This window comes from Coffea arabica, chromosome 6e (genome assembly GCF_036785885.1).
Source record: "Coffea arabica cultivar ET-39 chromosome 6e, Coffea Arabica ET-39 HiFi, whole genome shotgun sequence".
Classification (NCBI taxonomy): Eukaryota; Viridiplantae; Streptophyta; class Magnoliopsida; order Gentianales; family Rubiaceae; genus Coffea; species Coffea arabica.
In genome coordinates, this window is record NC_092321.1 from 17,141,829 (window position 1) to 17,163,748 (window position 21,920).

A 21,920-nucleotide genomic window follows, 5' to 3' on the forward strand; every position below is an offset into this window, starting at 1 on the left:
AATAAGCCACTTTTCCAAGTGCATTAACACATTAGGGCGGCTTGCAAGACCTAATTTTGCCAAGTCATTCTCATCAAGGACATAGATAATGTTTTAAAATTCAAAATTTAACACATGGACATGGAAGTGACGTGCTCCACAAAGGCACAAACTAGCCATCCAAGAACAATTTGTTGTTTTTCCCATATTTCCACAGAGTGATTGACCTGCAATGCAGTAGACTTGTCAAGCCATCAAGACTTTAGATATCTACTTTTACTTTTCTATGCTTCTTCCTTCACTCCCTCTCTATAAAACGGGCGTTAACTTTGTAGTTCAGCAAGTAACATTAAGTAGTAACCAAATATTGCTCGTTTCATTATCCATGGCTGGTGCAGAACCAGAATTCAAGGCCACTATGCTTCTCCTCAGCCTGCTTTTAGTTGCAACGCTTGATTTTACAGGTTTTCCTCTTCGGCCTGAAGTGCAATGCACTGTAGCTCTTCTCAATATATATAATATACAACAAGTTTTCAGAATTATAGAACTCCCAGGCCATCTTCTGTTATTTGAGCTTTAAGCCTTTAACTTTGTTAGTTGCATGATGAGTTCAAAAAGTTGCTGCCTGCAACGTACATTAAACTCGAGGTCAAGAATTCAGCTCTCGCCTCAAACATACCATTTGAAAATTTCAACAGAGCATAAATTAGTAGTGAAAATCTTGTTTCCTCGTTCAAGAATAAGGGTTTAAATTCAAATTCGTAATTTGTCGATCACCTATTTGTGCTTCCCCAAATTGAAAATGTTTCCAAGTGACGTACTAGAAAGTCTATAACCCAACCTGGTCAAATTAACATCTTCTAGGACTGCTAAGCCATATTTTGATCAGACAGACATTAAATGACTTTCACTAATCAACAAGTGCTTTTCTTTTTTTTCGAACTCTTTCAAGCAAAAGTTAAAATGTGGAAGTTTTCATTACCAGTTTTATATCCTACAGAATGAATGTGAAGCCTTTTTACATTATCTGCCCTGTTTGGAGAAGGAACTTAATAGGTTTAATCTAATGGTCATGTATATGAAATTTAATGCAGGGGCTCAAACAGGAGTTTGTTATGGAAGGCTTGGAAGTAATCTTCCATCTCCAGCAGATGTTGTCGCCCTGTGCAACCAAAGAAACATCAAAAGAATGCGAATCTATGATCCTCATCAACCCACCCTTCAAGCCCTTGGAGGTTCAAACATTGAAGTCATTCTTGGGGTTCCCAACACCGATCTACAGAATGTTGCTGCAAGCCAAGCTAATGCAAATAATTGGGTTCAAAACAATGTCAGGAAGTATCCCAACGTCAAATTCAGGTACATTGCAGTTGGAAATGAAGTCAGCCCACTAACAGGGACGGCTCAGTACACAAACTTTCTTCTCCCTGCCATCAGAAACATCTTCAACGCAATTTCTGCAGCGGGGCTCAGAAACCAGATCAAAGTTTCCACTGCTATTGAAACTGGACTAGTTGCAAATGGTTATCCTCCATCAGCTGGCACTTTCCAACCTCAAGCTCAAAATTTTATCAAGCCCATCGTTCAGTTCTTAGCTGGCAACGGTGCCCCATTACTCGTTAATGTATATCCATACTTTTCCTACACAGGCAATCCCAAGAGCATAGCTCTTGAATATGCTCTTTTTACATCTTCTGGCATCACCACACCAGATGGTGTAAAGTATCAAAATCTTTTTGATGCTCTCGTGGATGCAACATACTCGGCGCTCGAAAAGGCTGGAGGCTCATCAGTCCAAATTGTTGTATCGGAGACTGGTTGGCCATCAGCTGGAGGACAAGCGACATCAATAGACAATGCCAGGACTTACAACAATAACCTGATCAAGCATGTCAATGGGAATTCTGGAACCCCAAAAAGGCCTGGAAGGGCTATTGAGACTTACATTTTTGATTTGTTTGATGAAGATCAAAAGAGTCCAGAATATGAGAAGCATTTTGGGCTCTTTCTTCCAAATAGGCAGCCAAAGTACCCAATCAGTTTCTAACTAGATTGAGGAATCAACTGTATAACAGGAATAAGGACAGATAGACTCCATCTGTTGCCTCTCCTGCTTTTATCAATTGTCATCTCAAATAAGGGTTGCTCTAATAATTTCTAGCCTTGGCAACGTATGCGTGAATAAACACAAATTTTTTGCTGCTGGAGCAATTAAATGTTGGTAGTTGCTAAAATGTTTTACTACATGTTTAGTTTCTAAACATAGGTTAATTACGAAAAATTAATGCTTGGAATTGGATTAACCTAGACCATCATAACCAAACAAACATCCAGCTACCTAAGTTTTTCTCCTTTTTTTTTTTTGCTTCAGGTTAGAGCTATCAAAATTTAGCAAGCAAATGAGAAAAAAAAATGATTTTGGTTCGTTGTATCAGCAGTCATAATCTAGTTCTGCGTGTTTCAATCAACTTAATTAGTCTACCGTATGTTCAACTAATCTTTCCAGTGCATGGTTTCTCATATTTGTATGTGACATGCAGATTTATCAAGTCAACAAATTAGAACTTAGGATTAATCCATTATTGATAGTAAAAGTGTCAAATAACAAGATCATCATAAAATAAATAAAAAAGAAATCATCATAAAAATAATGTTTAGTTAAATATGAATAGTTAAAATTTAAAAATATACAATTATAGTAGCTTTTTTTTGTTTGTTTGTTTGGTGTCACTTGTAAATATTAAGTATTTGTAAATTCTAATTTGTTTATATTTGTTTAAATAGTAAAGGTACTAGATTATATGCGCCTTTTATTGTGACAGCTGAGTTGACAAGCACATATAGTTTGGAGTTTGGAATCATTTTACTCAGTCTCTCCAATAATTTGTTTTGAGTAAATAGGCAGTCTAAGTCATGCCGCAAGGATCGAACGCCCGCTTCGTGCAACGTTGAAAATTTTTCAGACGGAATGTTTGCAGCAAGAAAGGGGAGAGGCAAATTACTTTTCCATACATTATAGGTCTATGCCACATGACACTTCGTTTTAAAATAATCTATTTTGTTCCCTCTAGTTTCATATAAAGTGAAAATTTGATAGAATATAACAGTTACAATATTGTTAGTTGAAATATCAATATTGTCCTTATTTAAACATTGAATCGGACAATGACCTAACTAATTTGTATAAAACTATAAAGAGATTATAGGAATAAATAGAAAAATCGCAGCGAGTTGAATATTGGATATTATAATTCTGTCTCATGCATTATATTTTTTATCGTATTTATTCAATCACCATAATCGTTGATGTTTTTCATCATTTTTTTACTTTACACATAACTATAGAGGGGTTATATGACTATTTTGAAGGTTTAGGAGAATCATGTTACATTATTCAAAACCACAGCAAGAATTATGTGTAAATTTACCCTTGTTCTTGAAGGCCGTAGAGCACTGCTAAATAAAAAGTCCAAGCAACAAGACTTAGCTAATCTGATTATGATACCGAAACAAACCAAGAACAACTATTGGAACTTGTAAACTTGAGTTTAGTATTCAGACGTGATGTTCCATGCCATCCCAGACCCTCAAAACTGAAGTAGTCAAAGATGGAGTACCTAAATATCCAATATAGTGATGTTGACTGCTGAGTTTAGTATTTCCTGTACGTAAAATTAGTCTTGTACATTGAACTGACATGAGAATACTGAATTCAACTTTCACCAAAAAAAACTTTTCAAAAAATTTGTCTGCTATAAGCTTTTTTTTTAACAATTTTAGCTACAATAATTTCTCAAAATTTTTAAACGATACACTTCAAAATATTCAAAAATTTATACATTTCAAAAATTTTTCCTACATCTTCTACAGTAAGTTAAAGTAAAATTTTAGACAAACACTCAAAAAACTCATTTGTCAAATGGGCCTTCATTGCAAAAGCATGATTCCGTTCTCAGTTTGCTTCTTGTTCGTCTGATTTTTGTGTTCCTTGTTTTCGATTTTTACTCATTAGCGAGTTGCATGGTGAAAATATTTTTGATTAGATTGGTGGTCTAACCTTGATTTAGGGGATGATGATTGATGAGGATGACACTACTAAACACAAGCATTTCTTAAATGCACTTTTCTAAGAGGGAAAATTTCTGTGAGTTCTTTTTGGCATTTTAGCTTTAGTTCCAAATGTCAACCGAAAGGACAACTTCACGAGGCTTGATGGAGCAGTATTAGATTATGGATAGCTACTCAGTTCTAGAATATACAAAGTGGCATGGTCAAGACTGAGGACGGCATGCATGTTACCAGATCAAATGGCTCGCAAATAGTAATAATAATAATGTGATCGCAAGTTCGAGTTTAAATACTCAATTGTCCATTTCCACTATATATATATATATATATACTCACTATTATCCAGTCTACTTGATAAAATTTGTGGTGAATTTGCAAGAATGGGTGAGGCAAGTGAGGAGGTAATTCTTCTAGACTTTTGGACTAGCATGTATGGCATGAGGGCAAGAGTTGCACTAGAAGAAAAAGAAATCAAGTACGAGCACAAACAAGAGGATCTAATTGGCAACAAAAGTGAGTTGCTCTTGAGGATGAATCCAATTCACAAGACAATCCCGGTTCTGATTCACGATGGAAAACCCGTTTGTGAATCCCTCATTGCAGTGGAATACATTGACGAGGTGTGGAAAGGTAAAGCTTCACTCTTGCCTTCTGATCCTTATGAGAGAGCTCAAGCCAGGTTTTGGGCTGATTTTCTTGACAAAAAGGTAAGCATGCATCCTATCATTGGCAAAATCTCTTTCAGCTAATTTAAACATTGCCACAAATATCATTCCTGCCATGTTGATGAAATTGAGTCTTAAAATTATATTAATCTTTTCTACGCTGATAGTGTATACATTAGCAGGTATAAATACACATCATACGTCCAGAATTAGGGGATTAAAATTCCAATTGAGATTATTTGTTGTGTGTCCATGTACACACTTGTGGGAAAGATGCCTTAAGATGATGAGATAATGCACTCCAATTTCAGGTTTATGAATACGGTCGTCAAGTCACCTGGTCAAGAAAAGGAGAAGAGCCAGAAGCAGCAAAGATTGGCTTGACAAACTCCATTAAGACGCTGGAGGAGGAAGCCCTTGGAGACAAACTTTATTTTGGGGGTGAAAAGTTCGGGTATCTTGACGTTGTTGTCATTGGACTCTGCAGTTGGCTACACACCTATGAGATTATCTGCAACTTTAATGCGGCGACTGAGTGCCCAAAGCTGGTGGCATGGGCTAAGAGATGCATGGAAAGGGATAGTGTCTCCAAGTCTCTTCCTGAACCCAAGAAGCTCTATGAAGCCATTTTGGGATTTAAGAAGGTTTTTGGACTTGACTAAATGTGAAGAAGAATTAATGGTTTTTGGTACTTTGTCCTGTAACAATAAAAAAGAATATGCTCAATGGACTAATAAAACAATTTCTATTATTTTGAAACATTGGCCAAGGACTAATTAGGTGAAAGAATGTTTTGAATTACTTTATACATCTAACAAGTAGAGGAATCAGCTGTGCAAAACTCGAAAGAGAAAAGAAAAGAGGAAATGAATTCCTTTAATACAGGTTTTCACTAATTTCATAGTTGTAAAATTATACAATCACACTCCCATAGCAAGATAAATCCCCTACAATTTTCATTCCCAATTGAAACATATACAAATAATTATTTTTGTTTTGCCAGTAATAAACAGAGCGTTCACTCTGGACTTATTTGCAACATAAACTACACAAAGGATTATTGGTACTTTTGTTTCTTAGTCAATCCCATGTTTCTTCCTCAACTTCAAAGCATACTCATAAACCTTATGAAAATCAGCAAGGGACTTTGACACACTCACCCTTTTCATGCACCTTTTAGCCCATGCCACGATCTCGGGGCACTCTGTCTCTATGTTGAAATTTCCAAAAATCTCGTAGGCATAAAACCAACTGTAGAAAGGTATTAGAGCTATATCTAAGTACGTACCCAAAGTTTGCACCTCCAAAGTAAGGCTTGTCTCCAAGTTCTCCTTCCAAAATTTTGTAGGTCTCTATGAATTCCATATTAGCTGCCTCCAGATCTTCTCCCTTTGTAGCCCAAGTTTTTCTTCCTACAGTAAAAACCTGCGTCAAACAGTTCAAAATTTAATTTAATAACACCAGCAGTAATAGATGTTAATTGTTTAGAGCATAACATTATCTATTTGGAACGAAAGTGATGGATTGCTATCTTTTGCAGTTTTTGTAGAAAAATGTACTATAATGATTTGATATACGTAAGGTAAAAAGATAATTGAAAAATGTAAAAAAATTTTGGAGAATGACAATCCAAACAAGGTTAAGTCAAACAATAAAAACACAGAAACAAATTAAATCTACACTGAAGCTCACAAAAAATATCTATCAGTGAGGAATAATAAATTGACCTTGGTACCTTTTTATCAACAAAGTCAGCCCAGAACCTGGCTTGAGCTTTCCTGATGGGGTCAGATGGCATGAAAGGATTTTTATCCCGCCATACTTCATCCATGCACTGAAAAATAATTATCGACAGAAAGCCCGGAATTCATAGCATGAATTGCACCTATCATGGATGCAATTTTCTTGTGTTATTACATCAAATAGTTCTTCTGGGAAATTCTCATCTTGATTACACGTCTTCTTCTTGATAACTACTGTTTGATGAATCGACAAAATGTCAATTTTCAAGTCGGAAGTTTATGAAATGCATCTAACTAGTTCCGGTCGAGACGAAATGCTTTCATTTTACATACATCTCTCATCAACAGATACCATGAAACAAGTTTAGAATTTGATCCTAATCGATCTAATAAATCTCTCTCTCTCTCGCTGGAAAAAGGAAGAGACGAAGACTTTGACTTAGAGTCAATGTTATCAAAGGCCAAAGAAATGAGAATATAGTATGTTAGAATTTAATGAGTTGAGAAAATTTCTTTCTGCCATTAAAACTTCAGTGCCGTTACGTCCAATTTGGATATAGTCCATACATAATACATGAAAGTAAAGTTTGCCTAGCTAACTCAATGTTGACCAATTATTGGGTTTGACTGATTCTAGTCTTTCCTCAAAGCCAAGCCATGACTAAAACTACTTTGAATAATCATCCCTTTTGGTTTTGTTCACACCTAATTTTCTGTTACCGTATTCTGTCGGTTTTAGCCGTGTTTCCAGAAGAGTGATTGACCTGCGATGCACTAGACTGACCAAGTCATCAAGATTTTAGATTCTAACTTTTCTATGCATCTTCCTTCATACCCTTTCTGTAAAAGGGGTGCTCAATTTGTAGCTCATCAAGTAGTACTGGAATATTGCTTGTTTCATTATCCATGGCTGGTGAAAAACAACAATTCTGAATTCACGGCCACTATGTTTGTTATTGGGCTGCTGTTACTTGCAACACTTGATTATACAGGTTTTCCTCTCTATCCTGAATTACAATGCAATGTAGCGTCTAAAATCTTGATATGCAGAATGTTTGCAGAATCATAGATCAAAAGTTTTGTAAATGGCATATGAAAAGTCTAAAACTAGACCTGGTGACACTAGCAATTACTAGGGCTGGTAAGCCATACTGTAATCAGATGTCAAATGACTTTCACTAATTGATAAGTAAGTTGTTTCTTTACTTGTTCAGGAAAAAGAGGGGAAGTGTGGAGGTATTCATTACCAGTTCATCCTGCAAAATGAATGTAAAGCTTTGTTACATAATCACACCTGTTTTGCAGAATGAGCTTAATCAGGTCAATGAAATCATTGTGCATATGAAATTTTGATGCAGGGGCTCAAACAGGCGTTTGTTATGGAAGGCTTGGGAGTAATCTTCCATCTCCAGCAGATGTTGTAGCCCTTTGCAAACAGAACAACATCAAAAGAATGCGAATCTACGATCCTGATCACTCCACACTTCAAGCCCTAGCAGGTTCAAATATTGAAGTCATTCTTGGGGTTCCCAACACTGATCTTCAGAATGTTGCTGCAAGCCAAGATAATGCAAATAATTGGGTCAAAAACAATGTAAGGAATTATCCTAATGTCAAATTCAGGTACATTGCAGTTGGAAATGAAATCAGCCCACTAGCATGCACGGCTGGGTGCCCAGACTTTGTTCTCCCTGCCATCCGAAACATCTTCAACTCAATTTCTGCAGCTGGGCTAGGAAACCAGATCAAAGTTTCCACTGCAGTTGAAACTGGACTAGTTGGAAATAGTTTTCCTCCATCAGCTGGCACTTTCCAACCTCAAGTCCAAAAGTTTATCAATCCCATAGTTCAGTTCTTAGCTAGCAAAGGCGCCCCATTACTCGTTAACGTGTATCCATACTTTGTCTACATAGGCAATCCCGGGAGCATAGCTCTTGACTATGCTCTTTTTACTGCTTCGGGCATTACCCTACCAGATGGTGTAAAGTATCAAAATCTTTTTGATGCTATCTTGGATGCAATATACTCGGCCCTCGAAAGGGCCGGAGGGTCATCTGTCGAAATTGTTGTATCAGAGACAGGCTGGCCATCAGCTGGAGGTGGACAAGCTACATCAATTGACAATGCCAGGACTTACAACAATAACCTGATTAAGCATGTCAATGGAAGTTCTGGAACCCCAAAAAGGCCTAGAAGAGCTATTGAGACTTACATTTTTTATTTGTTTGATGAAGACCAAAAGAGTCCAGAATATGAGAAGCATTTTGGGCTCTTTCTTCCAAATAAGAAGCGAAAGTACCCAATCAGTTTCTAACTGGATTGAGGATTCAAGTGTGTAAAAGGAATAAGGATCGATAGACTTCATGTGTTGTCTTAATTTAGCAAGCATAGGTACATTATGTAAATTGCTTGGAATTAGATTAACTTAGACCATCATAACCAAATAAATACAGCCACCTAAGTTTCTCTTTTCTTTTTTTTTTTAAGGTTAGAGCTATCTTAATTTAGCAAGCAAATGAGAAAAAATTTGATTTTGGCTCGTAGTATCACCAAGCATATTTTAGTTCTGCGTGCTCCAATCAGCTTAATTAGTCTACCATATTTTCAACTAATCTTTGTATGTGACCTGCAGATTTAGCAAGACAACGAATTAGAACTTAATCAGGATTAATCGATTATCAATAGTAAAAGTAACAAATAGCATGATCATAATCAAATAATGTTTAGTTAAATATGAAGAGTGAAAATTTGAAAATATACAATGATACTGTTTGTACCATCAACAATGACAATAGCATAATGGTAATTTTCTACGGTACACTTTTATTCTATTTGTTCAAATCCTCATATAAGAAATTATCAAAGTTAATATAATGTTGTCGTTAAGAGCCAAGAAAAAAACTTAAAAAAAATTGATGGCAGCAAAATTATTAGAAAAAGTTAATCGGGGAAGCACAACATCTTTAGCCAAGTCAGACGGATAATGGTCACAAGAAGTGTTCAACTTCTGGATGGTAATGAGAATGTTATCGTTTTCAACTAAACAAATGTTATCAAAGTCTGCAAAACTGCCATACTCCACAACCTTCCTAGACTTGTGTTTTCCACAAAACATAATTCATTAATTCTTGAAATAATGAATTAATTATGACTTTTCACACTATCAAAAAGTGTGAAGGCTTACATAGTTTCTGTCGATATCTATGTTTAACTGCTACTTTCGTATAGAATATTCGCATCCCATATTGACATTTCAATTGCAGGAAGCCTGGAATTTATAGAATGAATTGCGCCTGTCACGGATGCAATTTTCTTGTGTTATACATCAAATAGTTCTTCTAGGAAAATCTCATCTGGATTACATGTCTTCTTCTTGATAACTACTGTTTGACGAGTCGACAAAACAGCAATTTTCAAGTTGGAAGTTTATGAAATGCACCCAACTAGTTCCGGTCTAGATGAAATGCTTTCATTTTACATACGTCTCTCAGCAACAGACACTATGAAACAAGTTTAGAATTGGTCCCAATCGATCTAATAAATCTCTCTTTTCCTCTCCCTGTGGATAAAGAAGAGACGAAGACTTTGACTAGGAATCAATGAGTGTGTTTGGGTAGAGTATTATTTGAAATAATTTTAGTAGCACTTTTTGTGATGTGACGTATGTGAGATAAAAGGATGGTTGAGACTATAAAAAAAAAAGTGGATTAGAGAATGTGTTTATGATGCAAGCAAAATATTATTTGGAAAAATTTGCTATCCAAAATGTTGTCAAAGCCAAACAAATGAGAATATGGTATATTAAAATTTAATAAGAAAATTTCTGTCTTCCATTAAAACTTCCTTGCCAGTTAGGTCCAATGTGGATATGGTCCATACAATGAGAGTGAAGTTTACCTAACTAATTTAGAGATAACTAAACCAACTTTTGGGTTTGACTGATTCTAGTCTTTCATCAAAGCCAAGCCATGACTAGATGGTTTTGTTCACAACTCATTCTCTGTTTTCATATTCTGTAATCTTACTGCAAACATTCTTCCAGAGATGGCACCTAATTTTGTACTTAGTCAGAAAAAGAGGTTATTTATCTACTATTGACATGTAATAATATTTCAATGATCAATCCACCTTATTCTTTACTTGAGCAGTAAATGTTCTTGCTCCTCTTAGCCAATCTGGTTAATATTCCTCCACTAAACAATAATTGCAGAAATAACCATCTATTGGGTTGGTAGCCACCACAAAGACCTTAAGTGTTTTTGTGGGGTGGAAAGTCAAAAGTTTAGAACCTTGTCTCCCATCCAAATGCTATTTAACATATGACTTCTTCTAAATCCAGCAGCTGCTTAATGCACCCGTCTGGTTTGATGGTAATTCAGTTTCAATTGGTCCCTAGGATCTAGTTGAACCTGTCTCTCTTCACTCCTAGCTGATGTATGACCCCAAAAAAAAAAAAAAAAACCATTAATTGCAGAAATGAAAACTAAAAGTTGCACATGAAAAAGTCTCGAGCTATATAGTTTAATTCCTTTCTAGTAAGGACCCAGGAACTGGAAGCTGTTATACGGTGGCAACCACGTTGCAGGCCCTCTAACCAAAAGTACTACCATGTAACAAGTCATACCCTTTGCACACCAAGTCTTGGAAACCAAAATAGGAAGAAACTACATGTAATTGGACGTGCAGAGTTTCTTGTGAAGGAGTACTTCTGTTTAGCATATGCTGCTGCAACTATGGTCTAAGACCATATTTCCAGTAAAATAAGCTGATTTTCCAACTGCATTAAAACATTAGGGCGGCATATAAGATTATTATTGATTGATTGAGGAAGTCATTCTCATCAAGAACATAGAAAAATGTTTGAAAATTCAAATTTTAACACATGGGCAGGCGAATGACGTGCTCTAGAAATTAGCCACCTTGCAACAGCGATGTTTCCACAGAGTGATTGACCTGAAGTGCAGTAGACTTGTCAAGTCATCAAGATTTTAGATCCTAACTTTTACTTTTCTATGCATCTTCCTTCATTTCCTCTCAATAAAAGGGGTGCTTAATTTGCAGTTCATCAAGTAGTATTAAGTAGTACTGGAATATTGCTCGTTTCATCATCCATGGCTGGTGCGGAACAACAATTCAAGGCCGCTATGTTTGTTATTGGGCTGCTGCTACTTGCAACACTTGATTATACAGGTTTTCCTCTCTATCCTGAAGTACAAAGCAATGTAGCGTCTAAAATCTAAAATCTTAATATGCAGAATGTTTGCAGAATTATAGATCAAAAGTTTTGTAAACGGCATATGAACGTCTAAAACCACACCCGGCAACATTATCGATTACTATGGCTGCTAAGCCATACTTTAATCAGATATTAAATGGCTTTAACTTATTAATAAGTGCTTTCTTTACTTGTTTAAAGAATGGGGAAACTGTGGAACTTTTCATTATCAGTTTATCCAACAAAATGAATGTAAAGCTTTCTTACTAAATCAGCCCTGGTTTGCAGACTGAACTAAATCAGGTCAATCTAATCATTGTGCATATGAAATTTGATGCAGGGGCTCAAACAGGCGTTTGCTATGGAAGGCTTGGGAGTAATCTTCCATCTCCAGCAGATGTTGTAGCCCTTTGCAACCAGAACAACATCAAAAGAATGCGAATCTACGATCCTGATCAATCCACTCTTCAAGCCCTAGGAGGTTCAAATATTGAAGTCATTCTTGGGGTTCCCAACACTGCTCTTCAGAACGTTGCTGCAAGCCAAGATAATGCAAATACTTGGGTTCAAAACAATGTAAGGAATTATCCCAATGTCAAATTCAGGTACATCGCAGTTGGAAATGAAGTCAGCCCAATAAAGGGCGACACAGCTCAATACGCAAACTTTCTTCTCCCTGCCATCCAAAACATCTTCAACGCAATTTCTGCGGCAGGGCTAGGCATCAAAGTTTCCACTGCTGTTGAAACTGAACTTGTTGGAAATAATTTTCCTCCATCAGCTGGCACTTTCAAACCTGAAGTCCAAAATTTTATCAATCCCATTGTTCAGTTCTTAGCTAGCAAAGGCGCCCCATTACTCGTTAACGTGTATCCATACTTTGCCTACATATACAATTCCCAGAACATAGCTCTTGAATATGCTCTTTTTACATCTTCGGGCATTACCACACCAGATGGTGTGAAGTATCAAAATCTTCTTGATGCTCTCTTGGATGCAACATATTCAGCGCTCGAAAGGGCCGGAGGCCAATCTGTCGAAATTGTTGTATCAGAGACTGGTTGGCCATCAGATGGAGGACAAGCGACATCAATAGACAATGCCAGGACTTACAACACTAACCTGATTCGGCATGTCAATGGGAATTCTGGAACCCCAAAAAGGCCTGGAAGAGCTATTGAGACTTACATTTTTGATTTGTTTGATGAAGATCAAAAGAGTCCAGACTCTGAGAAGCATTTTGGGCTCTTTCTTCCAAATAGGCAGCCAAAGTACCCAATCAGCTTCTAACTAGATTGAGAAATTAGCTAGTGTATAACAAGAATAAGAATAAGAATCCATAGGCTCCACATGTTATCCCTTGCTTATATAGATAGATTGTCATCTCAAGTGGGGATTGCTCTAAAATTCTAGCCTTGGCAACCTATATATTGATAAATAAAAATGTTTTGCTGCTGGAGCAATTTATTCTTAGTAGTTGCTAAAATGTTCTGGTGCATATTTAGTCTTTAAACATAGGTAAATTGTGAAACATGCTGGGAATTGGATTAACCTGGACCATCATAACCAAATAAAAATAGAGCTATCTAACAAGTTTAGCAAGAAAATGGGGAAAATTTTGATTTTGGTTCACAGTACTATGAGAAATTATAACTTAAGTTCTCTGTGTTTCAATCAACTTAATGAGTCTACTGTGTTTTAACTTGTATTCCCGGTGTACGGTTTCTCACATTTATGTCTCAGTTGCATATTTAGAAAATCAACCAATCAGAGAATAGTAGTATTAATCAACTATTAATAGTAAAAGCAACAAATAGCAAGATCATAATAAGAATAATTTTTAGTTAATTATGAAAAGTAAAAAAAAGGAATAATACTTGTTATTTTGTTTATTTGGTATCGTACCATTTTCAGCTATATTGCAAAGTATGGAATACAATTAGAGTGAGCTCTTAATTCTACAAAAATGGTAAATAGCCAACTAGAACTTGGGACGAATCTTAAGATGCTAGCTAATGCCCATAATTAAACTCGGCAAAGTAAAGATTTGCAATTGAAACTAGGGATAATTTCATATACCTCCCTTGAGGTTTCTAACAGTTTCATTTAGCTCCCTCAAGGTTTTAAAAATTACACATACCTCCCTTATCATTTAAAGTGATAATACTACCCTTAATTAATGAAATTCCCTTATTTGGTATGCTTATACTTAGAATGACTTTTAAATTTATTTTTTCATTCTTTTTTCTTCTTACTCCTTTTTTTATTTTTTGCCAATAAAACTGTATAACTAGCATTATTACCTCTAGTTTCTATTATAACCAAATGTCGAACTAGAGATTTTTTTTTTATGAGTTCACTTATATGTAATCCAATGTTTTTGCTGATCTTTGTTTTCTATTTTTTGGTATTAAAATTAATAATAAATATAAAAAGAAATGGCCCAAAATCACTATTAAATTATGATAATCCTACTACTTGAAAAATTCATAAATTCTAAATGAATTATTTCAGCATTTTCTTTTTAATCTTATAAATCTAAATCTATAATAAAATACCATCAAAAATATCCTATCATAGTGATAAAATTATTATTATAATTGTTTATCAAATAGTAGGCATGGACATGAAAATTTTGGTACCTTTTGCTTATAATTATACTAGATAATCTTATAATTGTGTAGGTAAATAAATTAAAACTCATTACACAAGGGCATTTTTGGGTATTCATTTAAAAATTTGACCAAGTCAATATTATTTTAAGGTTTAGATACTAAAACTATCAAATTAAGGGAAGTAGGTGTAATTTTTCAAATTTTAGGGGAGTTCAGTAAAATTGTTAGAAACCTTAGGGGAGGTTTCTGAAATTATCCCTTAAAACTAAGCAAACATAACTCCACCTAGTCGACATCTAGCAAAAAAACAAACTTCTCATGTATATTACAAGACTAGAATAGTTGGGAAAAAAATTAACCACAGATTTTGGGTGGCTAGCATATATGTCCCAGCAAAGTGGCATATATATTAACTTCAGGACATATTAATTTGATTCATAATGTAACCACAGGAAAAGACGCTATCAAAGCACCCTATCAAAAAAAAAAACTTAAACTAACTAGGTCACGTGATTTGCATGTGATTATAATATCATAAAATATAATATTTTATACATTAAAATTTATTTGTGAAAAGTTATTTTAACAAATTTAATATTTGCATATTTTCTTTTTTATTAATTTTTTATCTTCTTTAATTAATTTTCTTTAAAACCATTATTTTAAAAGCAAAATAAAAGTTCACAAAATGTTATATTTACAAATTCATATAAAATCTCCTCAGAATTTTTAACAGATAACGATACATTTGGTCTCTTTCAATTTAAAATAATGGTTTTAAGGACAATTAATTAAGGAAGATGGAAAATTAAAAATTTTTAAAAATAAAGATTTGACCAAATACGAAATGATTTGACAAAAGTATCAATATATTAAATAGTATGTATAATATTGATACTTTTAATTACATTTTTTTTCTTTTTCCCATGAGAAACAAATTATGATAATAGAATTACAATTGTTTGATTTTTAATTAGATAAACAAATTTTTATTTTTCTTTTAAAAGTTGGATGACCTAAATTTGCATGCTACGCAAAAGTTAAATGTTTGCTAATTACTGGGGTTGGTTCAGTGGCCAAGGTAGGTCTTTTAGAGTTCTTTTCTATTCAGCATTCGAATCATATACCTGATAGTTGGGATGAAAAAAGAGTATAGAGAAGGGTAAAAAGATAAATAAAATAAAATAAAAACTAATTGTTTGCATAAATATCAGTTGCATGCTTTATCATTATTATTTTTCATGTTACGTAAGTTGAATTTGTCCATATCTTGATGAAATTTCTCAATATGAAGTTATATGCACCATCTTTTGAAAAATGAAGAGATATATATTCTTTTAATTTGAACACTTTGTAGTATTTTGTGTGTTATTTCTGTTAACAATAGAGTATAGATGAGTATTACATATAAATCTTTTTTTTTTCTAATTGTTCACTTTTTGAGAATAGAAATTTTATTGGTAGAGATATTGAGTTTTTTTTCTTTGCTTTTATTTTCTATTTTTTGGGCAGATCTAACATTAAGTACAAACGACAAAGATTTTATTGTCCTAAGAGCCCTTGTTTTGCTATCAATAGTAATATTTTTGAAGATTTGAAATTTTAATTAGGTTGTGACTAATAAAAATTTTTTAATGGAAATAAAAAACTAAAAATAGTAAATTTTTCTTAATAAAATATTATGAATATACATGCAATTTTACTATTAAAATAAAAAATTATATAATATATAAATATATATATGTAATATCAAGCGGCTCGCGAGTTGACTAATTGAGTTTTTCTGTACTCAAACTCGACTCGAGTTGAATGTTGACCAACCTTGAGTCAGTCTTGACGGAGCCGATTCACAACTTGATTCATTTAGTCTAGTGTGCAACCAGTCCAGTGTACCTTGCAAGCATTACTTGTGCAATAAAGAGAGGGTGCTTTTGTAATCTGCACACAAAGGATGAGCAAACAAGGGTAATTGGGGATAGAATACAACATTTATGCAGGTATTAGTCAAATTGGTAATGCCTAAAATCTACCATTATCATTATAAAATGAGATAGAATAGATTGCTCTGCTTCTTCTGATCTCCAATTTTCTTTTCTCAATAGCCTTCTTCAAGGTATAAAGGATGATCATATGTATTACTCTTATGTTCTTCGTAGTTTAATCAAACACTTTGGGTCATGTATAGCAGAACACTAAACAGCTGAATGGCAGCTTGTGACAGAAGCTGAAATTAGTACTTAATTTCAAGACAATTCTTAGGTTTTTCGTAGCTTTCAGGAACCTGAGATACACCAAATAACCTTACCTTTTATGCATAGCTCTGCTGAGATGTCAATACCTGGACAATTTTTTTTATTCTACCATTCTACCACTCTTTCATGAAACAAGAAAATGCCTTCATCTTGAACGGATGATTGTGTTTAAGTGAAAACTGAACTCTCCAAGTACGCATAAACCTCTTCAATTTACTCTTCAGCGAAAAACTAGCATAAACTCAAGCTCTGAATTCATTAACGTACAAAACAAGAATTCATAAACTCAAGATATGTACAAAACTAAATAGCTATATGAACTCTCACATTAGTAATACAAAACAAGAAATCAAAGCTGCAACTCAAGGTTGAATTCAATATATCAAATTATGAACAAAAGTTAACAATTTGAAAAACTTGATGATATCTACAGTGCAAGTTAACTTGATGTGCAAAAATACTAGGATTCGATGATCTCTCCTTCTTCTACTTCCCCACGACTCAATCATCATCATCCACTGCCCTGAATTCTTCCTTCAAGTGCAAGCCAAGCTGCTCTAAAGGGTGCAAAACTTTGCCATTCTTTAAACCTCTCAATACCATCACTGCTGTTCCGTTGCATCCATGGATAATGTAAGAGGGAGCACACTGACTTAGTTGCTCAAGTTCCTTCACAATCATGAGATTGTCTTCCAAATCAACAGTGCTTTCTATCATCTGTAATGCAACGCGGGCAGCTTCTCTTTCCCTCTGCCTCAATTCAGTTTCTTTCTTCTTCAATTGCTCGGCTGATCTTAGCTCCTCTTCCTCTTTGCCCTGTTTTTTTACCGGTCTCTCCTTTTCTTGATCGACGTTAAATTTTGCGGCTTTTGCTACTGAAATAATTTCGTCTAAGCGGGGTGTTAACCTTGCAGCACATAACACCGTCTTCAAAACATATTCGTCGGCAAGATTAGCTTGACTCGTACAGCAGCATTGATCACCGGTGGTAATGGTCACAATACCCTTTTCCTGCTGCTGCTTAGGCTTAAAAGTACTTGCGCCAATCCTGTTCTTGCTGCACGCAACCTTTTTAATGTATCCATTATTCTCTTCTTTTTCCCATTCCTTTGATTGCCATCTAGAACTACTAGGACTTGGGCCGCTCCTTTGTTGTTGCTCCCATTAATTAATTCGAGAAGTCAATTTTCTGTCTGCTAAATTGTTCTGCTTCCCAACTGCGCCTTTCCCAGGAACAGTCATGTTGGATGGTAATGGCGGAAACAAACCCTAGAATGATAGATGCTAAAATCTACAATCTTAACCAAACCCAAGAACCGAAATTGCAAAATCCAAAAGAACCCTATTACTAGGTGATCAAAGAGATATGCCTCCTTCTGAGGAAGATGAAGAAAACAAGAAATTCTTGAGGCTATCTACGATAATGTCTGCTTACTCTTCAAGCACCGAGGAATGAAACCTAGACGTCGATATGATCACTTGCTTCTTAATTTCTGCTTGTAATTTTTTTGTGAAAAGAACAATGAACAGAGTGGTTGTTAAATATACTTTCGGTATTAGGAAAGCAGTGGTTTCCTTTTCCTATGTTGTTCGGGAGTTCGGGTCTCAGTCTGGCGGCAAATTCAAACGCAGAGTTTACGGGCTTGAGCTTTTTAGCTTCTTTTATTTGGGCCTTTTCGGGTTCGGCACATGTGCGTTTGGGCAGTGGGAATTGCTTATTGCAGTTCTTTACTTCAATAAACTTCAATAAACTCCATGCCTCCCTCAAATCACTTCGTTGTTGGGAGTAGGAATTTGCCTATTGTCGAGGCTAATAGAGTGAATATATAATTAGTAAACAGTGTAATTAGTAATTTATTATAAATTTATTGGTATAATTAATCAATAATTTGTCTTAGTATAAATGTATAATTATTAGTATAACTAATATTATTAAATATATTTATTTATTTATTTTAGGCAGGTTACAAGGTGGGAGTATACTCTCCCATCCCTCGCCCTGTTTTTTAACGGGAGCAGAAAATGACCCCCTGCTCGCTTCATCAACCTCCTGTGAGCACTCGCCCCAATTATCATCTCTAGTTGAAAGAGGTTTTTATGGTACTAAAGTTGGGATAGATTGTGGCTTTTGATACATGTAGATCTGATAACCCCACCGGCTAACTAATCTTTCTATCCCTCTTTCTCTTCACATGTGATGGATTAAATCACTTTCTATATTGGTCGTGGTTTGGACAATATTATACAAAAACTTGTCTTTCATGCAAAAGGAGATGTTTAAAAAATCAATTAGATATTTTAATTAATTAAAATTGTTTGATACAATCATCTTAATTGTTAATCCACAAGTGCTTTCTAAAATTATATTTCAATCAAATTTGAAGTGTAATTTGCCAAAAAGGAAAAAAAAAATTTCTTAACACAATTAAAAAAAGCTTGAGTTTTTTATGCACTGTCATTGTACAAACTTTTATATTAGCAAGTTTAGATCATGACACATAATATGAACTCAAATTTGAAATTCAAATCATACACATGTATAGCTTCTAGTGTAAAAAAATCGCAATACTGTTAGTGCATAAAAAGTTAATTTCTAAAAAGAAAATTTTTTCCCATCTCCTCTTATATGATAGAAAGAGACAAAAACATTCTATCCAGCCTCCACCAAATTAGAGGGAAAAAAAATGAATGCCATCAAAGTGAATGAAAAAAAAATAAAAAATCTGAAACCTCTATTTAAATTTGTATTTACTTTCACATATTTAATTTTTGTTAAATACAAACCTACCAGTTTCCCTTTCATAGAAATATTAGTGTAACACTTTTTCAATTTTAGTTACAAACATTTATGTATTTAATATAAATTAAATGATTCAGAATAAAATGCCCATAAAGAGCCAATACTTTTTTCATGTAATGGAGGAAAGTCATAAAGAATTAATACTTTATGGGCCATTTCTTTTTTTAAAACTATTTAATTTATATTAAATATATAACCTATCGGTTTCTTTTTTGTAAGAATATCACTGTAACACTTTTTGAATTTTACTTACAAACATTGATGTATTTATCATATATTAAATGTTTGAAAGTAAAATGCCTATAAAGAACTGGTGCTTTGAATAGGTAATGCATATTTGTCCATAAACTATACCCCTTAAAGTTTATTAATTGTTAATTGATTTGTAATACTTTGTCATTCCTTTGCTAATACTACTTAGCATATAGCACAAATGGCAAAGCTGGCACAAATTTCTCATTTTACTCCTTAAAATAATATTTTAATCGTCTGGACTGAATATGCAAAGAATCCGTAAGTTTGGGGAAGGTGAGTGCAATTTTCCCTTCAAGTTAACATGATGTGCAGAATTCTAGTATTTGATGATATCTACAACGCAAGTTAACATGATGTGCAAAACTACTAGGAATCGACGATCTCTACCTCTTCTTCTTCCCGATTCAAATATGTGTCTTCATCATCATCCGCTGCCATGAATTCCTACTTCAAGTGCAAGCCAAGTTGTCCTAAAGGACGCAAAATTTTACCCGTTTTTAAGCCTCTGAATACCAGCACAGCTGGCCCATTGCATCCTCGGACAAAGTAAGACGGAGAACATTGACTTAGTTGCTCAAGTTCCTTGAGAATCGTGAGATTGTCCTCAAAATCAACTGTGCTTTCCATCTTCTGTAGCGCAAAACGGGCAGCTACCCTTTCCTTCTGCCTCAATTCATCTTCTTTCTTCTTTAATCGCTCAGCTGCTTCTCTGATTCTTGCTGCTTTATGCACCTCTTCCTCTCTGTCTTGTTTCCTTTCCGGTCTTTCTTTGCCTTGATGGACATCAGTTTTCTCGGCTTTTGCTGTAGAGATGATTTCTGCAAAGCGGGGCGTTAACCTAACTGCACTCAGCCTTCTTCAAAACGTATTTGTCATCAAGATTTGGTCGACTTTTGCAGCGGGTTTGATCGGCAGAAATCACCAAATTTCCCTCCTGCTGCTTAGTCTTGAAAGTACTAATTGCACCAATCTTGTTCTTGCTGCTGCGTTTCCATCTTTTTAGAGTATCCAATATTCTCTTTCTTTTTCCATTCTTTTCACGACCATCAAGAACCAAAACTACTCGATCAACTTTTCAATCCTTACTCCCAATAATTCGGGAGGATGATTTTCTTTGTACCGAATTGTTCTTCTTCCCAACCATTCCATTCGTAGCAACTCCCACGTTCGATGGTAACAACGGAAACCAACCAACCAACCAAACCAAGAATATATTTTTAGAAGCTCAAATCTCCCAAACCCAAGAATCAAATCAGATAGTTTTCAAAAAAAAAAAAAAACCCAGATACAGGTAGTTTGTTACTAGGGATAAAGAAAGAAGACGAAACTGCAGACAATATGAATAATGATGAAGTATGTCGCTCTCTTTTGGATACTTTTGCTTACTATTCGAAGATCAAGGAATGAAACCCTCGATGATATGATGAGCAGAATCCTTAAATACTAAACCAAAGACTGTTGGATTTAGGAAAGTTGGGAAAACAGAGCACTGGTAGTTTGTTTGCGTATGTTATAGGCCGTGTCTGGCGGCAAATTTCAAAAATTGCCGTTAGAAAATGGGATTTGGGCCTTTGAGATTTTCGACCTTTTCGAGTTTGGGCCCATATTCCATTTGGGGAATTTCAATTCTTTTTCTTCCATGAACTTGCATAGGCTTGATCCAAGTATACTTCATCCCTGTGTTTGAAATCACTCTGCTAATGGTTGGATTGGTTGTAGTCCTTTTTTTTTTTGGTGGATACAACGTGGTTGCAAACGAGTCGATTTGAGTCGAGTTTTATTTTAATTGAGTCAAGTCTCGACTAACTTTAACAAATTCGAGTTCGAGCAGAGTTGAGTTTGAGTTCGAGCCTACTCGAGTTTAAAAAGGTAAAAATAATTATTTTATTTTTTTAAAGACACATTAGTTTGGAGTGTGATATTTTATTTATTGTCTTCATAATTCAAATTTAATTAAGGTTACAATTTTTTTCTAACTGCTACAATTATTGCTATAATTAAAATGCAATAAATCTAATTATTAGGTAGAATGGTATTTTGGACAAATAGAAAACTAAGAATAGATCCTACTTGGTGTCTAATACTTAATATTTTGTCTTGTCATCAACTATTACTTTCTTCTAAATCAGTAGATATGATATAATGAATTTTAATCATCAAAATAAATTAAAAAGCATAATATAAAATTTCAATCATCAATAAATAAGGATATAATTGACATAGTGAAAGTCAAGATCACAAGAGTGCTTATATTTACACTCCAAATTACCAAAAACTCATGGTACTTTTTATATAGTAATGATAATGATACCTCATAGGTTTAATAATT

The 21,920-nt window shown here is 34.5% G+C and overlaps 5 protein-coding genes across 5 annotated transcripts; 4 read left to right on the forward strand and 1 right to left on the reverse strand.

Annotated features, from left to right (window-relative positions):
* The first annotated feature begins 285 nt into the window (after positions 1–285).
* On the forward strand, positions 286–2,195 carry LOC113694998 (glucan endo-1,3-beta-glucosidase, acidic-like). The gene is made up of 2 exons (XM_027213945.2): positions 286–443; positions 1,074–2,195. The coding sequence occupies exons 1-2, from the start codon at positions 365–367 to the stop codon at positions 2,024–2,026; spliced, it is 1,032 nt and encodes a 343-aa protein (XP_027069746.1). The 5' UTR covers positions 286–364; the 3' UTR covers positions 2,027–2,195.
* Positions 2,196–4,393: 2,198 nt separating this feature from the next.
* Positions 4,394–5,471, forward strand: LOC140009556 (probable glutathione S-transferase parC). The gene is made up of 2 exons (XM_072055491.1): positions 4,394–4,754; positions 5,024–5,471. The coding sequence occupies exons 1-2, from the start codon at positions 4,428–4,430 to the stop codon at positions 5,372–5,374; spliced, it is 678 nt and encodes a 225-aa protein (XP_071911592.1). The 5' UTR covers positions 4,394–4,427; the 3' UTR covers positions 5,375–5,471.
* Positions 5,340–6,902, reverse strand: LOC113695166 (glutathione S-transferase U21). Its single transcript, XM_027214165.2, has 3 exons — positions 6,448–6,902; positions 6,001–6,137; positions 5,340–5,410 (listed from the first exon to the last, which is right to left on the reverse strand). Exons 1-3 carry the CDS (start codon positions 6,541–6,543, stop codon positions 5,371–5,373), a joined length of 273 nt encoding a protein of 90 aa, XP_027069966.1. The 5' UTR covers positions 6,544–6,902; the 3' UTR covers positions 5,340–5,370.
* A 148-nt stretch (positions 6,903–7,050) lies between these two features.
* On the forward strand, positions 7,051–8,926 carry LOC113695165 (glucan endo-1,3-beta-glucosidase, acidic-like). The gene is made up of 2 exons (XM_027214162.2): positions 7,051–7,446; positions 7,813–8,926. The coding sequence occupies exons 1-2, from the start codon at positions 7,272–7,274 to the stop codon at positions 8,766–8,768; spliced, it is 1,131 nt and encodes a 376-aa protein (XP_027069963.2). The 5' UTR covers positions 7,051–7,271; the 3' UTR covers positions 8,769–8,926.
* A 2,361-nt stretch (positions 8,927–11,287) lies between these two features.
* Positions 11,288–13,142, forward strand: LOC140009557 (glucan endo-1,3-beta-glucosidase, acidic-like). Its single transcript, XM_072055492.1, has 2 exons — positions 11,288–11,644; positions 12,010–13,142. The coding sequence occupies exons 1-2, from the start codon at positions 11,566–11,568 to the stop codon at positions 12,957–12,959; spliced, it is 1,029 nt and encodes a 342-aa protein (XP_071911593.1). The 5' UTR covers positions 11,288–11,565; the 3' UTR covers positions 12,960–13,142.
* Positions 13,143–21,920: the final 8,778 nt, after the last annotated feature.

What these genes read in the sequence shown, in the direction of transcription:
- LOC113694998 (XM_027213945.2), top strand. Translation starts at nt 365, where the DNA reads ATGGCTGGTGCAGAACCAGAATTCAAGGCCACTATGCTTCTCCTCAGC. An exon ending in TGCAACGCTTGATTTTACAG is followed by an intron (nt 444 to 1,073) that starts GTTTTCCTCTTC and finishes AATTTAATGCAG; the next exon opens with GGGCTCAAACAGGAGTTTGT.
- LOC140009556 (XM_072055491.1), top strand. Translation starts at nt 4,428, where the DNA reads ATGGGTGAGGCAAGTGAGGAGGTAATTCTTCTAGACTTTTGGACTAGC. An exon ending in CTGATTTTCTTGACAAAAAG is followed by an intron (nt 4,755 to 5,023) that starts GTAAGCATGCAT and finishes CTCCAATTTCAG; the next exon opens with GTTTATGAATACGGTCGTCA.
- LOC113695166 (XM_027214165.2), bottom strand. Translation starts at nt 6,543, where the DNA reads ATGGATGAAGTATGGCGGGATAAAAATCCTTTCATGCCATCTGACCCC. An exon ending in CTGACTTTGTTGATAAAAAG is followed by an intron (nt 6,138 to 6,447) that starts GTACCAAGGTCA and finishes TGTTTGACGCAG; the next exon opens with GTTTTTACTGTAGGAAGAAA. An exon ending in TTTGGAGGTGCAAACTTTGG is followed by an intron (nt 5,411 to 6,000) that starts GTACGTACTTAG and finishes TTATTGTTACAG; the next exon opens with GACAAAGTACCAAAAACCAT.
- LOC113695165 (XM_027214162.2), top strand. Translation starts at nt 7,272, where the DNA reads ATGCATCTTCCTTCATACCCTTTCTGTAAAAGGGGTGCTCAATTTGTA. An exon ending in TGCAACACTTGATTATACAG is followed by an intron (nt 7,447 to 7,812) that starts GTTTTCCTCTCT and finishes ATTTTGATGCAG; the next exon opens with GGGCTCAAACAGGCGTTTGT.
- LOC140009557 (XM_072055492.1), top strand. Translation starts at nt 11,566, where the DNA reads ATGGCTGGTGCGGAACAACAATTCAAGGCCGCTATGTTTGTTATTGGG. An exon ending in TGCAACACTTGATTATACAG is followed by an intron (nt 11,645 to 12,009) that starts GTTTTCCTCTCT and finishes AATTTGATGCAG; the next exon opens with GGGCTCAAACAGGCGTTTGC.